Here is a 15992-nt window from a genome sequence, read left to right as displayed (position 1 = left end):
GGCAGCTTTATGGCGCAGTCTCGCGAGAGGCGGCGGTGATTGGGTGCGCGCGGCGCAGCCCGGGCCGGAGTCAGGATCGGGATCGGGATGAAGGAGGACAAGGAGAACGCCAGGCCCAAGGAGCGGCGCGGGGCCTCCGCCGGGCCGGGCGTTCTGCTGCCCGCGGGACCGGGCTCGGGCTCCGCCGCCGGCACGGACGGCAGAGCCGGCACCGCCGAGCTCGATCGCCTGGAGCGGCCCAAGGACAAGAAGGAGACGCTCAGCAAGGTGGGGCCTGCGTGCCGCCGGGAACGGCGCCCTCCCCGGTAACGGGGCTCGCCCTCTGTAACGGGCCCCTCCTCCCTCCGGTAACAGGGCTTCCCCTCTGTAACGGGACCTTCCCCCGCTAACGGGCCGCTTGCGGGGCCCCCCTGGGACGGGACGTGTCGGGGGAGGCGCGGTAATGACTCGTCCCCGGCGCTGCCGCCGCCCTGAGCGCCGGTCCTGCCGTGCCGCAGGTGGTGATCCGCCGGCTGCCGCCCAGCCTGACGAAGGAGCAGCTGGAGGAGCACCTGCAGCCTCTGCCCGAGCACGACTACTTCGAGTTCTTCGCCAACGACTCCAGGTACGGCCGCCTGCCCAGTCCGGGCGCTCCCGGGAGCCGCCGCTACCGCCAGCCGGGCCCCAGTGGCGCCGCCGCCTCGTCAGCGCAGCGCTCTCGGTTTGTGTCTCTGCAGCTTGTACCCGCACATGTTCTCCAGAGCCTACATCAACTTCAAGAACCAGGAAGACATCGTCCTCTTCAGGGATCGCTTCGATGGCTACGTTTTTGTCGATCACAAAGGTAAGTGAACGGCACTCGATGGATGTTGCTGCTTCCCTGCTGTCTGAGTTGCTGCTTCCCGTGTGCTGGCTGAGCTTTGGAGGGGTGGTGCAAGCAGCCACGTCTGACTTGTTTGGGTTTAGTGCCTCAAAAACAGTTCCAATACCTCTAGAAATACCTACATACATAGATCTGATAACATCTAAGTCCTTTAAATGAGTTGGTTTGCAGTGTAACAGCACAAGTGTGTTTGCCATACTCTGCTGGATTCGTGCAGCTATAAATGTAGTGTTCTTGTCAGAAGATAAAGCATTAAAGCCTGCTTGTCATGTGTTGTATTCTGCTATATTTTGTCAAAAATTGAGATTTGCCTTAGTTGTATTAACTTAAAATATTTTTTCTTGCACGATGTATGCAGAGTCTGTAGGATGAGGCCATTACATGGTGTGGTGCTGCTGAGGTGGTGGAACTGACAGTCATGGGCAATCTTAAATCTAGTGTGTCCTTGTCAGCCTGTGAGTTTGCTGGTTTATTAGTATAGTGAAAGTGTTAAGGTCATAAATTCTGCTGTCTGTAGAGTGGTTTGGTTTTTTTATTAAATGGTTTTCCAAATACAATAATGTTTTTATGCTGTGTAAGTAGTCTCTTCTGGTATTGCATATTTCTTGTGAGACTTACCTTTCTGCTTTAGATATGGACAATATAATCTACTTTATATCTGTTTCATCTTTATTTTAATGTATTTTTTTCTCTTAACAGGTCAGGAATATGCTGCCATAGTTGAGTTTGCACCTTTCCAAAAAGCTGCAAAAAAGAAGAGTAAGAAAAAGGATGCCAAAACTGGAACTATTGAAGATGGTATAACAGCAAGCTAGTTTGTTTCTGCATGTGTAGACTTGAAACTCTTAGCAGTAATTTGAATGTAATGTTTTTATTGTGACACTATAGTTCCACCAATAGGATGTTTGCTTAATTATATGTGAAGTTTATGAGCACTGCTTTGTCAGCTAGAAATCTATTAAATATGATTGTCCCAGACAAACATAATACAGCAGCTCATTTGAGCTGCTAACTTATGTAAAGGTGGCATATAAACAACCCAGCTGAAGTAAATGTAACTGAGCAGTGCATGATGTAAATACTTCTCATGCTACAGTATCTCTTCTTCCTCCCCCTTTTTTTCCTTCTCTTCTATGTAGATCCAGAATACAAGAAGTTTTTGGAAAGTTACAGTGCAGATGATGAAAAACTAACCTCCACTCCTGAAACTTTGTTGGAGGAAATAGAAGCAAGAAACAAAGAGCTAATAGGTATGGAAATCTATGTACTATAGTTACATTTCCCTAGATCACAAAGAAACAAATATGTTTTGTAATTTGAACCTCAGCCTGGAGGTGACTGAATCCTTTTGTGTGCCTGCTTACTATTTGTTAAACATTTAGGCTAATATTATTGAGTGTTTTGTTTTGTTCCCATGCTCTAAATTCTTCTGTAGGTATAGGTTTTAGATGACAAAGTTCCTTCCTGTTGCAGGTGTTTGTTAGCCAGAGCAGGCTGTGGAGTGGCTGCATTTCAGTGAGATGCAGTGGTGTTTAATGCCCAGTGCTGTGATCAGTGGTGTTCCATGCAGGCACAAGTTAAGAGATAGAGTGGTTGGGTAAAATACCACAAAAAATGGCCAGGTTGCTCTTTTTAAGTATCTTACAGGGATCTCTTTAAAAATGAGTGTCTGGAAAAAGCCTAATGCAGACTGAATGTAGAGATAGGGATATCCTAAGGGATAGGGATAAGTAAGAGATATCCTGTTAGTATCCTGAAGAAGTTTATAGAATCCTAATAGTTGCCACTGTTTGGAGATAGGTTTGGAATATTTGTTTAACAGCAATACAGCAGTGAAACAAATATTCCAAACCTATCTCCAGACAGTGGCAACTATTGGGATGTATGTATGACAGGCAGGGGAATGTGTAAGGCTGCTTCACTTCATATAGAGCTCTGTTGTAAGTATTGCAGTATTGGATAAGGCAAGATATTTACATTTGTTTTATCTATTCTCCAGCTAAAAAGACTACTCCTTTATTGAACTTCTTGAAAAATAAACAGGTAAGACTTACCTCCAGAATTTTCTTACTGTTTGCAAGTACAATTTGCTCATTGTATGTTGATGCATTTCTGCCCTTCCTTTTGAAGAAGGAGCTTTTGACCCAAACTGTCAACTTCTGGTTAATATATTTTAAAGGAGTAGAGTGTTGGAATGGTGGTGCTTTGGGTACATTCTGGTCACAGCAAAACACCTCTTTTTGCACTGACAAAAGAGATTCCATTGTAGTGCTTCTGTTTTTATTGCAGTATGGCTGAGGTCCTTGTAAGTGATCTTTCTCCTAATGTTATTTTAACTTTTAGCAATGGAGAAAAGCAGAGGTGGGGCAGATTTAATTAAAATTTTAATGATAAAGGATGAAGCTAGTGATGTATTTGAGTTTTTTAAGACACTACAAATTAAGACTTATGAGTAAAAAAATACTGCTACAACATGTTCAGGTTCACAACAACAACAGAGATGAGAGGACTTTTATAATAAAGGCAGCTTTGAGGTGAGTTGTTTGACGGCTTAAAGAGATGTTTTCTGCTGTGGAGAAACACTTTCTCTTTGTTTTTACATACACAGAGACTGAGAGAAGAAAAAAGAGAGGAGAGAAGGAGGAGAGAATTAGAAAGAAAAAGACAAAGAGAAGAAGAAAGAAGAAAATGGAAAGAAGAGGAGAGAAGGAAGAGAAAAGAGGCAGAAAAATTGAAGAAAGTAGACAGATGCCCAGAAAAAGAAAGAGACAGATCAAAAGAAGAACCAAAGATTAAGGTCTAGAACAGTTCTTTACTATAAACTGTTACACTCCCTTTCCCCTATTATTTGTATATCAGTCTCAAAATGTACTTTGGTTATTGTGTGAAGAATCATATGATTTTGGTGTTAGCAAATGACCAATTTTTTTGTAATATTCAGTAGTAGGCATTGTAAAGGTTTACATGCTGTAATGTTTCATAGTAATATTTAAAGTTTTTGTCATGTGACTGTTGTACATGCTGCGGTAAACAGGATTGTGAATTCACTATGGAATGGAGACTATTTTTAAGCTTTCTAAAACAACCTGGTTTAGGAGAAAAATCCTAGTCTGCTGTGTGAATAATGCTTACTCATACACTCCAGCTTTTAGAAATACTGTGATTTGCAGTAATATTTCTTTAATGTTTACTTCTTACTGGCCTGTGGTTCCTTTGATGCAATTTCGGTGTTGTGCCAGACAATATGTGTTAGAGTGAGCTTTTTAGTTGAGACTTCTGTTTTCTTTGTAGCTACTTAAGAAGCCTGAAAAAGATGAAAAAGACTTGGAGAGAAAAGAAAAATCCAAGAAACTGGAAAGAGAGACTCTGAGGGAGGAAAAAAATGCGAGTAGTGCATCTGCCAAACGATCTGATGGGGAGACAAAAGAAGAGAAGGCAAAAAAGTATTCTAGTACTTGCTATAAATATATATGTATCTATAACTTGTTTCCTGATTGTACTGAGGCTTAGGCTGCTCTGCCATGACCATGTTTTGAAATTCCTTTCAAATGCTTTTTCTCATATAAGGCATGAGCTGTGTTCTCTGTGCCAGTGCACATCCCCATGATTACAGAAAGCTCTGTGAATTACCTGGAAATTCTTCATTAGTGGACGAATTTTGATATTTTTACAACTCATTATAGGAATTCCACTAAGGAAGCCCGTATGTAGGTGAATGCAGCAGGCTGTGAGCACTGTCCTTGCAATGAGATAATTATTATAACCATGGCAAGAGGAGAGGTGTTTTCCAGTTACCAGTTCCTCTAACTCTTGTAAAAAGTCAAAGTGGAAAATGTAATTCTCAACAGCTCCATGATCTGTTTGAGGTTCAGTTCTGCCATGTGAGAAATACAGATAAGACAGACAAATTCAGATGTTTTTTTCAAAGCCAGAAGAGATTAGGCTGGGAAGCTCTAGTGGTCAGTGTCCTCTCTGGCTGTCATGCATGACTTGGGCTATCACAGCCTCCCAAGAGCTCCCTAGTACCTGCCAGTGTGTCATCTTCCTATTGCACATTTACACCACTATTACATTGATCTCCCAGCTCTGTTTGATGAATCTTTTGAGCTTAATTTTCAGTTTTGTTTTCATACAGATCAGAAGATGAGTGTGTAAAGGACTACAGGGACCGAGATAGAGATTTTGACAGAGACAGAGAATATGAGAGAGCACAGAGAGAGAAACTGAGGCGCCAAGAAGAGGAGCGTCGGAGGCAGAAAGAGCGCTATGAGAAAGAGAAGGTTTTTAGAAGAAAAGAGGAAGAGGTGAAAAAGGAGAGAGACTTACTCAGAGAAAAGGGAAAGAAAAGTGATCTTACAGACTTTACCAGCAGCACGGACAAATCTGAGAAAGTAACCAAAGACGATAAAAAAGAGGATACAATTAAGAGGGATCGTATCAGAAACAAGGTGCTGGATTTCTTTAAATTCATGTGTTGTTTCATAGGGATCTGTGGTTTTTACGATAAAAACACTTCAAGGAAAGAACCATGTGATTTCTCTGTTGAAACTTCTCCCTGTTCTGCAGCAAACTCTGCCATTGCTAGAAATGCGCACTAAAATTTGCTTAACAGTATTTCTTATCGCTGTGTGAGAACTAATCCAAGAAAAGATGGGTTAAATTGTAAGACCCTGATCCCTTTTTTATTTGCTGACTTGTGCCATAGGCCATCTCTTTAAGGTGCTGGCAGACTATCAGTAATCTGTGTCTGCTGATCTTATGATGCCTGAAAATGCATCTCAGAGTGGGAGTGTGATTGAACAGGTTCCTTAAAATAGGAAACTGCAACTTGCAGAATATGACACATGCTCTAGGTTCAGGAAATAATGTCTTGAGTGTAATTTTATATACTCTACAAAATCTGTTTTTGCGGTATCTCTGTGCTTGTTTTCTGTATCACTTAAGACATTGTCAGGTACAAATGAAACACAAGGTTTTGAAACTTTGGCCTCTCTTCTGAGAGGATGTGAGCTGAACTCAACAGGAAACTCGTTACAAATAACCTCAACTCTGAGCAGTTTCATTGTGGTTTGAACAGGGACGTTGCTTTTCAACAGAGACAACCTTGATTTGGGACAATTGAAGTTACTTTGCCACCACTGTGGAATAATTAAACTTAGCCTGAAAAGTTTGAATTTGAGCCATTTCTAATACCATAGAAATGATGTCATAATAACCCTGAGAGCAGGGAGTTATGAAAGAATCTAAATAGTTTTGATTTATTTCAGGATCGCCCAGCAATGCAGCTGTACCAGCCCGGGGCCCGAAGCCGGAGCAGATTGTGTCAGTATGAAGACAGTGCTGCAAAGCCCCCAGATCAGGGAGTGGATAAGAAACACGAGGGTGAGAGCAGTCACACGAAGGAAGAGGAGTGACTGATGTGCCAGCCTTATGTGTTCTGACTGTCTGTGCAGCCAAAGAGCATGTACTACGCAATCCAGAAGTGCCTTCGGAGCGAACAAGGAACAAAGGAAGAAAAGGGGGCATTGTGCTGTTGGATGTTTCTGGTTAAAGAAACTCAGTTGTAGATTCCAAATTTGAAATGTGTTCTCATTGTAATATTTTCAGTTATTTGAACTTATTTTCCCAGCATCTAACTACAGCAGAGAAGAGAATCCTTGCGAAATAGAAAGACTTTATGGCCTTAAGTTTGATAATAAATCAGTTGGTCAGGAGGGAATGACACCTGGATCAAAAGCCAGAGCTCTAAGGCAATTAGAGCCAGTGTTGGATGCACTTAAGCAGAGCAAGCTTGGAGTTGCCTGGAGTTAACACAGGTGTTGCTGTGTTCGTGGTGCTCCTACGTGAGGCAGTGAAAGCTGAAGTGTGTCAGTCTAGCATTGAGACACAAACACAGGCTGGGGCTGTTGAGGTACCAGTGGATAGGAGCCTTTTGGCACACAAGGAGCAGAACATCTGGCAGTGCAGTAAAACCGTGTTAGGGAGGGAGAGACCATCCTCTTCAGTGGTTCTGTCGATAAAGTAACTTAAGTTGGAGTGTATGAATAAGCTGGCTTAATAGTTGAATATGACTTGATAAATTCTCATGTAAAGTCTCCCTACATTGAAATGCTTATTTTTCATCAAATGGAGCTGGTTTGGGCATCCTTTTCTTTTCCAGTATTTTCCCTTCACTCAAGTCTGAAATGTTTCTGAACTCGTGCCCTCTTGGAACTTCTGCCTCTTCCCTCATAACTTGAAGTATTGTTTTACAGCCCAGAATGAGACTTCGCCAGTAGCAGGTCCTCCCAAGCTAGCGATTTTAGCCATAGCTGTTTTTTGTACTAAACCCAAATAAACTCGCACAAACTCGCTCGGCCGCCGCCGTCCCTCTGTGCGTGCGGGGCCGCCGGGCCGGCAGGGGGCGCTGCGCCCGCACCGCCGCCGCCGCTCCGCCCTTTCCGCCTCCTCGGACGCCGCCATCGCCGGGAAGCCGCGCCGCTCCGCGCCATGGTGAGACATCCGCCGCCATCCGCGCCCTCCCGCCGCGCCCCGAGCCCTCTCCCCGAGGCCGCCGCGTTGGGGGGTCCTGCCGGGCGGGCGGAGGGAGCGGGAGGGAGCCGGGGGCGCCATTCCCGGCTGGCCGAGGCCTGGCGGCTATGCCGGGGCTGGGTGAGGCACTGACCGCTGCGCTCTCTTGCAGTCGTCGCACAAGACGTTCAAGATCAAACGCTTCCTCGCCAAGAAGCAGAAGCAGAACCGGCCCATCCCGCAGTGGATTCGCATGAAAACCGGCAATAAGATCAGGTAAGGAGCTCGGCCGGGGCTTCTGAGGAGCTGCGGCCGTGCAGGCTGCGCCAGGCGGCTTGGGCTGGGCGGGCCGGGCCGAGGGCGGGAGCTGGCGGCGTTTGTGCCGCCAAGGCGCAGTTTGTGCCCGGGAGGGCCGGGCGGGGATGGTAGGGCAGCCGAGGCTTCCATGCCATTTTCTATAGTGGTTTTGCACCAGTGCTCTGTAAGTGTCCACAGACGTTCCGCAGTGGTACATGTAAAGTGAAAACCTGAACTGTACGTGTGGATGATACATTCCAGATTTTGTTCTGTGGTAGCTTCTCTGTTTCTGACGTTCCCCTTCCCAATTCCTGTCTTCTCTCATAGCTGCCCCTTTGGGCTCCTGCATTTTCAAGGAATGGTTCCTGAGCATGGGTGCTCTGAGGTTCAGGGAGCAAAGGAAGCAAAGGACTTGTTGGGTGTATGGGAAGTCATATTGATAGTACGAAGTGCTTGGCACCTGACTGTAGAATTAACTTGTCATAGTTCCTTGCTTTCCTGTTGTGTTTGTTCTCGAGCACTGTGCTTAGGGAAATGCTGAGTGCTGTGACACACTGGGTGCACATGGGGAATGCACATGGTCGTGCCTGTCCAAGTCCTCTGGTTGAAAACTTGCAGCATAGTTTATTATCTCATACACTCCTCCATCTGGGCTTTTGAAGGCAGCAGCACTGGCTGGCTCAGGCAGTGACCGAGCACAACATTGCTGGGTTCTGTTCCTGTAGCTGCTCCTGTAGCTGAGTGCAAGAACCACATATCCCACCCAGCTTGTTTCTGGGTGGGATATGTGGTTCTTGCACTCAGCTGGATCCTTGTCTGCCACATGCCAGGTTACAGCTGGGTTCTGTTTCAGCTGAATTGCAGTACTCTGGAATACGTGACCATAGGAAAAAATCATGGATTTTGGTCTCCGGGCTTGAGCAGCTGGGCCATGGGTTCTGTCCAAGCTTTGTGTTAAAGCAGGCTGCAATTGCAGTGCTTCCTGCTGTGGGAGTGCTGCCATTTTCCTGCTGAGAGCAACTCTGTTAACACTGTCTCTGCTTTCACCCGCACCGTGGTGAAAGCATTTGTTCTTAACATGGACAAGTACATGCTCACAAATTAGTGTGCTTTCATGGAAGAGACTTCTGCATGTGCTGTTCTGCTTTCTTGTTTAACAAATGTGTGTGTGCACTTGGCTAATTCACTCTGCTTTTGTCTTAGGTACAACTCCAAAAGGAGACACTGGAGGAGGACCAAACTGGGCTTGTAAGAGAGACTGTCCCAGGAGCTCTAATGAACATTGGTCTTTCTGTGTCAGATCCATAACAGCCTCAAGACATTCCTTCTGTGGTGCTGGAGTGCAGTCCCCCGTGTGGGGTTTTTATAAGCTGGTCTGGGATGTTGATGTTAACTGGGAAAATCTTTGTATCTGAAACATGGAGACTGTGTTCTATTAGTGTTCTTTCAGGCATCACCGTGAGCATTGGCACTGCACAGGCTTACTAATAAATATGGACCTGAATGACTTTGGTTTTGAAAATTATTTCATATGTATGTGGTGGGATTTTAACAATCAAATTAATGGTAATGGTAGTTATATTCTCACTTAATATGAGAAACCCTGGCAGCTCTTTTCAGGGAGAGTAGGCTCTGTCTTCTTTTCACTGACTGTAAACCTTCAGGAGCAAAGTACCACTTAAAAAAAAAAAAAGTCAAAATCAGACTTGAAGAAAATCTCTTACAAAATGCAGTACTGTAGAGTGCAGTGCATAATGTCTGTGTACTCCTTAGAATATTAACAGGAGTTTTGCTGAGGGGTCTGTGTTGGTTTGATAAATCAACACCAACCACAGGTGCACCTTAGTATAAAACATTCTCAGCAGACAGGTAGAAATTTAAGATGGGGCTCAAAGGGATATTCTGCAGCTGTTTAAAAAGGGGAGGGGGAAAAGGGGATTAAGGGTCTCTGATCTCTGGCACTCCAGCTCCCCTGTGCTGGTATTCTCTGCTGGGGCCTGTGAAACCAATTTACTGCAGGGAAGTGGAGGAGGAGCTGTGGCTCTGCACCCAGTCCTTTCTGCTCACTGCTCTGAGCTGGGGTCACTGCTCTGGTCAGCAGGAAATCCCTGCTGCTGCTGTGAGCCTGTCCTGGGCTGTGGCCAAGCCCATCCTGACACTGAGGGCTGCCAAGGTGCTGCTTCATTCCTGCCTTCAGCCTCAGCTCGTGGGTCTGTCCTGAGAGGCAGTTCCTGAGGACGTTTCAGGCTGCCATACCTTCTGGGTTGCTGCTTTTCACACTGAGGGTAAATAGATTTATCTCCTTGGTATTGCAACTCTGAGCAAATAACTCTGGGTACAGCATGTGCCAAACAGGTAAATAATGCTCAGAAATGCACATCTCACTCAGAGGTCACGAGGTGCCTCCTTCCTAAGGTGTTCTGCAGGGTTCTGTAAGTCAAGGTGAGCAAGGCTGGGATTTTTATCAGCTTCAGGATACTTCAGAGGTATCTTATCCTGTCTGGCAGGAGTCTGGGCTCCAGTTCCTCATCAGGGGAAAGCAGTAAACAGCAGTGCCAGAAGTGTTTGACCAGAGGCTCGTGTGCTACAGCCACTCTGACCTCAATGATTTTTAAAGCTTTTCTGCACTCTTTTTGAAGTGAGTGTTCAGGAAATAACAGTTCTGCCTTGGCATCCAGCTTACCTCCTCCAGCCTCTCCACATCACTGCTGGCAGGCAAAACTGCTCATAGTTTCTCTGTAATTGCGTCTATGGGGATCTGGCTGAGGAGGAAAACGGCAATTTTATGGACTTGAGAATGGAAAGAGACCGTTTTTTCCATGGCATTTGTGGGAAAACTTTCCTGAGCAACAGATTGGACAATTTATTACTATTTATTAGAAAGTCCCCTCCCTATCACTATCATGACTAATATTTTTATTAGGTGGAAGTAGCTTCTACTAAGGAACTGTTTTGGAAAATAACTCCTTGTATTATTTTCCCTATTTGACTGAATCTGCTTTTCAAGTTGGATGTTAAGGGATAATACAAAGTAAATTTAGTACAAATTGAGCTTGGGTTAAACTCAATCCTCTGCAGAACCTTAACCAAACAAATATCTCTGGGTTTGAATGTTTTCTGTTGTCTGTGGCAGCTCTCTTTGCCCTCTCCTCCCTGTAAGAGGGGATCAGGAATATCTGCAGAACTGGGCTAACACATGATAACTGAGGCATCAACAGAAGCTTTAAAGAGAAATATTTGGATATTTTAGTCCATTGATTTTTGTGGATATGTTTTGTTTTCTGAGTGAAAAGCAAAGTGAGAGCGATTGTGTACTGGAGGAATATTTTTTTAAACATATATATCCAAATCAGCTGCCTTTCTGTAGGTATGAAAATGAACCGAGTGAGACAAAGGGGTGGGTTGGTGGAAGGAAATCTTTTTTTTTTTTTTTTTGCTCAGTGGAAAGGGACCCACCCAGGGCAGGGGGTGACATGGTGAGGATGTTGTAACACATCTAGAGAAGCAGAGTTCTGGTTCTGCTCTGAAGTCCCCACCTAATTTGTCTCAGCACAGAATACTGGGTCAAATCCATGACCAAAGGATGAGGGCACAAGCTGTCTTTACAGGATTTTGGTTATCTCTCAACAGGAGGTAATAACTGAAAATCATTTTGTGATATTTAGGTGCAGCATTTGTCAGCCAAATTTTACTTTCAAATGAAACATTTAAGTCCATGTTTCTGGGTGGAGCATGACTAAGCCACAGGTACTATTGCCAAGGAAATGGCTCCTTCAAGGAAATTCTCAATACAGCTGTTTACTCTGTGCCTTACTCAGAGGAGGATGTAAGAGCTATCCTGTGCCCCTTCCCTGACAGCTGTAAAAGGGTAACAGAAGACTAATAGGTAAAAAAAAAATTTTGTCAGTCCTGTATGTCTTATCAACAGCACTTTGGTTACCAGAGCTTGACATCAGTGCTGTTCATGGAGTTTGTGCTGGCCTGAGCAGACTTGTGAGAAGCCAGCCCGCTCTCCCATGGCATGGATGTGGCCACAGCAGTTCCAGAAGGAGCTGTATTGCCAACATCTTCAATTTATTAGAGTTAAAGCATTACAAAACTGTTGTAAATCAGGCATTAAATCTAGTTCTAGTGTGTTTTGTATGTATCTGCTGCTGACCTCAGGGGTTAAGATGTCCAGACACATCTACATATCCACCCAGGCACCTGGACTGGGCATTATCCAGTCCCTGGATCCCTGTTCACTCCTGTGGAGGCTGCTCTTCCACATGTTATTACTGCAGACTGGGTTATTTTGGTGTCCAGGCAGTCTGAATATAACTGGAGTTTGCTCAGGATCTGTGAAACCCCCAGCTCTAGTTCCCCAGAGGAAGTCACCTGTGTGTCTTTGTGTATCTTTCTGCATCAAGATGCAAATGCACCTGTGTAGCCAGGTCAGATCACCTTGAGTCCCTCGGTCACCCCTGCAGGCCCCCTGAAAGGCAGCTGGAAAGAAAAGCACAACTGCCCCCCTAAAGGAGTTGTCCCTGCAAGGGCTGCCCTGGGGAACAGAAACTCCCCAGTTCCTGTCTGAGAAGCACTTCTCAAACACAACTGCTATTTAAGGGTGTAGGAATAGTCTCATGCTGATGAGAGAGGAAGGGGCTGTTGTTTTTCTGAAGATATTTTGAAGTAGTACTGGTCTTTGAGAATGTAAAAAACAAGTTGAAGTCATCAGGGCAGATCTTCACTTGGTGAACAAAACACAAACAGGCGAGCAGAGGCTTTGCCCTTTTAATACAGTGACTGAGACATACATGCACTGTTATGCTGCTACAGCAATGTTCATCAGTTTCATTTTTGAGCATGACTTCAGTAGCAATAAAAATAATCTCAATCTCACAGCCTTCATATACCTTTTCCACAGTTTCTGAGGATGAATCATCTTTCCAGAGCTGTTCCTGAACTCTAATCCCCACAGGGGCCACCGTATACTACCCCCCTTGTGTCCTTCCTGCCTCCTTTGCTCTGGCCCCCATTCCTAATGAGAATGAGCATTTCAGGCTTCCTGGGATGGGGTTCTCAAGGGAAGGGCTGCCAGGGTGAGTTGTTTTGCATTTTGAAAGGCTTCTCTTGGCCTGGACTCTTCTGACAAAGAGGGCCCTTAGGTCTTACTCTACTGAGAATCAGCTTTATAATCAGCTGTCATAAACAAACATCAACCCAGAGAAGGTGCATATGGCAGAGATCAGGAGACCTCACAGGGAGCTGGAAGGTGTTTGCAGCATGAGATCCACACGTGGTGGGTCAGCATCCTCCTGACCATCCATGGTGGGCACGCAGGGTGTTGGAGCAGCTCCCCACAGCAGAGCTGACCCATGAGCCCTGACCATGGCGATCTGCTGGGATGCGGCAAGGAGTCCCCATCCACGGGGGCACAGGGCACAACCCCCTCTGCAGACAGGCAGTTTTTTGGAAGGGCTGTCCCAAGGTACTGCTCCCAATGGCCGTGGTGCTCCACGCACACATTGGAGTAGCCCCAAAAGACCACAAGACCCCCGGTGACCATGGTGCCATGGCTTAACCCTCACTTGGGCAGGATTTTGAGTACCAAGTTCTTAGCTCCCTGCAGGCTTTTCCAGCTGCTATCCAGCATGGGTTTACTGGTGAAGCCAGGAGAGCTTCAGCGCTCATGGAAGAAAGCAAAGGCCTGTCTAACAAAGCCTCGCAGGGTTGACAGGCCCCAGGAGTGCTGGGCTTTTCCCTCGGCCCCGGAGTCCACACAGTCCTGCCCTGCCCCAGGCTCTCTGGATGACTTACAGTTGTTGTTGGTGTTGTGAGAGTGCAGCTGGACCAAGTCCTCCTCCAAGGCCCCTGCCAGCTCCTTCAGGTCCCTGGAGGTGTCTGCTGGCAGGTACTGCCAAGCCTTGCGCCCGTTGTGGTCCCTGCAGGTGGTGTCTGCCCCGTAAGCTCCCACCAGCACCTTGATGAGCACCTCGTGTCCCTGCAAGGCAGCCAGGTGCAAAGGGGTGAGCCCACCGCTGGCTGTGGGGATGTTCATGTTGACAGGGTAGCCTTTCTTCTGGGCATGGGAGATGACCTGGATGAAGCTCTCATGGTGGCCATGCTTGGCAAGCCAGTGGAGAGCGGTGAAGCCTGTCACAAAGTCTCTCCTGGTCAGCAGGCTGGGATCCAGGTCCAGCAGCTTGATGATGCTGTCTGCATCACCCTCGGCCACCGTCAGCAGCCACGCGTGTTCCAGGGGATCAAGGACAAGGGGCAACAGATCAGGGCTCTGCTCAGGCTTCTGCTCTTGGTGCAGCTCTGCACGAACACTGCTGCTGCTGGATGTCTTCTGGGCAGTGGCAAACCTCATGGTGCTGCCAGGGCTGTTGCTCTGCAGGAGGATTTCCTTCAGCTCCTTCCTCCGGGAACTGCTGGGGCTAACAGAGAACCTGCCTGAAGTCCTACCCCAGCTCCCCAGGCTGTGCCTGCCCCAGTTGATGCTTTTGTTGGTGTCCATCTTCTGCTGGGTGTAGAAACGCTCCAGCGTGGCTGGCCAGAGATGGGAGCCGCGGGCCGGGCCGCCCGCTCGGGGCTGGGCGCCATCCAGGAAGGAGAACCTCCGGGAGATGCCAGCTGCCTTCTGCTCTGCCTCGCCCTTCTCCCGCTCCTGCCGGGCCATGGCGGTGCCTCTCCCAGGGCTGTCCCCAGCAGGGCACGGCTCACGCTGCTCTGCACTCACCCCGCGCTTCCCCTGCCGGCCCGGGGCGAAGGAGGAACCGATCCGCACGGCGGCGGCGGGGCACGGCGGCGGCGGGGCATGGCGGCGGCGGGGCGGTGCGGTGACCTTTGCTCGCTCCCGCTGTGTCCGTGAGGCACGGCTCGAACACGGCTGGCTCTGCCCCCACGGACGGACACGCTCCCCTGAGCCGGCACCGAGCGAGCGCGGCCGGGCTGCGGGAACGGGTGCGAATACAGGGAGCGTACGGGAATACAGGGAAAATGCGGGAATACAGGGAAAGTGTGGGAATACAGGGAGCATGCAGGAATACAGGCAAGTGTGGGAATACAGGGAAAGTGTGGGAATACAGGGAGCATGCAGGAATACAGACGAGTGTGGGAATACAGGGAAAGTGTGGGAATACAGGGAGCATGCAGGAATACAGGCAAGTGTGGGAATACAGGGAAAGTGTGGGAATACAGGGAGGCAGGGGAGAATACAGGGAGGGAGCGGGAATACAGGGAGTGTGCAGAACCGCTGGACCAGACGGAAGCGCGGGGGTCCTGGGCAGCTCAGTGCTGACGCTACAGCAGAAATTGCTGAGCTGTATTCTCCTGCCTCAACAGTCTCGTTTAGCACTGCTGGCTCAGCAGTAGCACCTGAAGCAGCCAAAGCCTTAGGCCATAAGAGCTGACCAAACATAAACTTTTGATAAAATGATGCTGCTAACACAACACTCTTGGAATTCAGCAGATATGAGCAGAATGGAGGTGATAAGGGCCAAGGAGACAATCCCAGGAGAATAAAGTAACATCAGAAGGCAGCCACCCGAGCTCCAGTGAAACCCAGCAAGAAATCAATACTGCCAACCAAAATTTAGTGATTGACTTGGGTTGGGTGATGAGTATCAGGGGTATAACTGAGAGGTGTGAATTTGGGTTGGGGCTCCTCTCTGGAAGCACCAGCTTGAGCTGTAACCAAAGAACTAACAAAAGACTGATTGAAAACATTCACTTGAACCCAGCATTCTTAGCAGGGTCAGACCCTGTTACATTGTGTGGCGTGTGTATATCCATGACACTGGTCCCAGGACTTCCTCTGACCCGAGCAGCACCCCAAGGTTGTCTCACTGAAACACTTGCCTTACAGCCCCCCTGAAACAGCCCCCCATGGCTGCAATGCTTGTCCTTGATGCTGTGCTCAGGAAGGCCCAGGTTACTGTCCCCAGAGCCCGTGTTCCAGTGGCTGGTGGGTTTCTCTGATGTAAGGGAAGCCCAGCCTGGGACACTGTTTGGCTCCAATGTTTCATCCCACTGGGAATTTGGCCTTCCTGTCTTGCCATAATCCCCTTTGTAACACAGTCCACGCCTGGCATTGCTGGCAGCTGCAGCCAGTATTCTGTACCCTAATTTTGTTATCAATCAGGACTAATTCTTCTGCCGCAAAAGCTCCCAGTCCTCTTTCTCTCCAGAAGTTTCTTATCCATGGCTGCTCTGACACCCGTGGCTGAACTGTCACCAGGTGGTTTTGCAGCTGGTCAGGCAGCTAAAAGCCACAACAGCCCCTTGAAGCTTTTTTCTTTGCCTTCCCTAAGCTTTAGCCCTGCTCTGACTTGCCCTG

At 47.5% G+C, this 15992-nt stretch overlaps 3 protein-coding genes and 1 non-coding gene across 4 annotated transcripts; 3 read left to right on the top strand and 1 right to left on the bottom strand.

Moving 5' to 3' along the window:
- The first annotated feature begins 1 nt into the window (after nt 1).
- UPF3B (UPF3B regulator of nonsense mediated mRNA decay) lies at nt 2–6439 on the top strand. The gene is made up of 10 exons (XM_030967713.1): nt 2–267; nt 498–604; nt 717–823; nt 1562–1660; nt 2002–2112; nt 2862–2905; nt 3471–3659; nt 4154–4305; nt 4998–5310; nt 6130–6439. The coding sequence occupies exons 1-10, from the start codon at nt 88–90 to the stop codon at nt 6274–6276; spliced, it is 1449 nt and encodes a 482-aa protein (XP_030823573.1). The 5' UTR covers nt 2–87; the 3' UTR covers nt 6277–6439.
- On the top strand, nt 6324–9177 carry RPL39 (ribosomal protein L39). The gene is made up of 3 exons (XM_030967715.1): nt 6324–7354; nt 7545–7648; nt 8873–9177. Exons 1-3 carry the CDS (start codon nt 7352–7354, stop codon nt 8919–8921), a joined length of 156 nt encoding a protein of 51 aa, XP_030823575.1. The 5' UTR covers nt 6324–7351; the 3' UTR covers nt 8922–9177.
- LOC115915049 lies at nt 8626–8757 on the top strand. Its single transcript, XR_004061473.1, has one exon. It is a non-coding gene; the product is annotated as a small nucleolar RNA SNORA69 (small nucleolar RNA).
- A 3929-nt stretch (nt 9178–13106) lies between the features above and the next one.
- Nucleotides 13107–14333, bottom strand: SOWAHD (sosondowah ankyrin repeat domain family member D). The gene has a single exon (XM_030967922.1). The coding sequence runs from the start codon at nt 14331–14333 to the stop codon at nt 13332–13334; it is 1002 nt and encodes a 333-aa protein (XP_030823782.1). The 3' UTR covers nt 13107–13331.
- Nucleotides 14334–15992: the final 1659 nt, after the last annotated feature.

This window comes from Camarhynchus parvulus, chromosome 4A, assembly GCF_901933205.1.
Source record: "Camarhynchus parvulus chromosome 4A, STF_HiC, whole genome shotgun sequence".
NCBI lineage: Eukaryota > Metazoa > Chordata > Aves > Passeriformes > Thraupidae > Camarhynchus > Camarhynchus parvulus.
The sequence above is the reverse complement of the archived record's forward strand: the minus strand, read 5'-3'. Positions and strand labels throughout refer to the sequence as shown.

Excerpts from the sequence above, each read along its gene's own strand:
- SOWAHD (XM_030967922.1), bottom strand. The coding sequence starts at position 14,333 with ATGGCCCGGCAGGAGCGGGAGAAGGGCGAGGCAGAGCAGAAGGCAGCT.
- RPL39 (XM_030967715.1), top strand. Across the intron at positions 7,649-8,872 it reads AAAACCGGCAATAAGATCAG|GTACAACTCCAAAAGGAGAC; the intron begins GTAAGGAGCTCG and ends CTTTTGTCTTAG.
- UPF3B (XM_030967713.1), top strand. The coding sequence starts at position 88 with ATGAAGGAGGACAAGGAGAACGCCAGGCCCAAGGAGCGGCGCGGGGCC. Across the intron at positions 1,661-2,001 it reads AACTGGAACTATTGAAGATG|ATCCAGAATACAAGAAGTTT; the intron begins GTATAACAGCAA and ends TCTTCTATGTAG. Across the intron at positions 2,906-3,470 it reads ACTTCTTGAAAAATAAACAG|AGACTGAGAGAAGAAAAAAG; the intron begins GTAAGACTTACC and ends TTACATACACAG.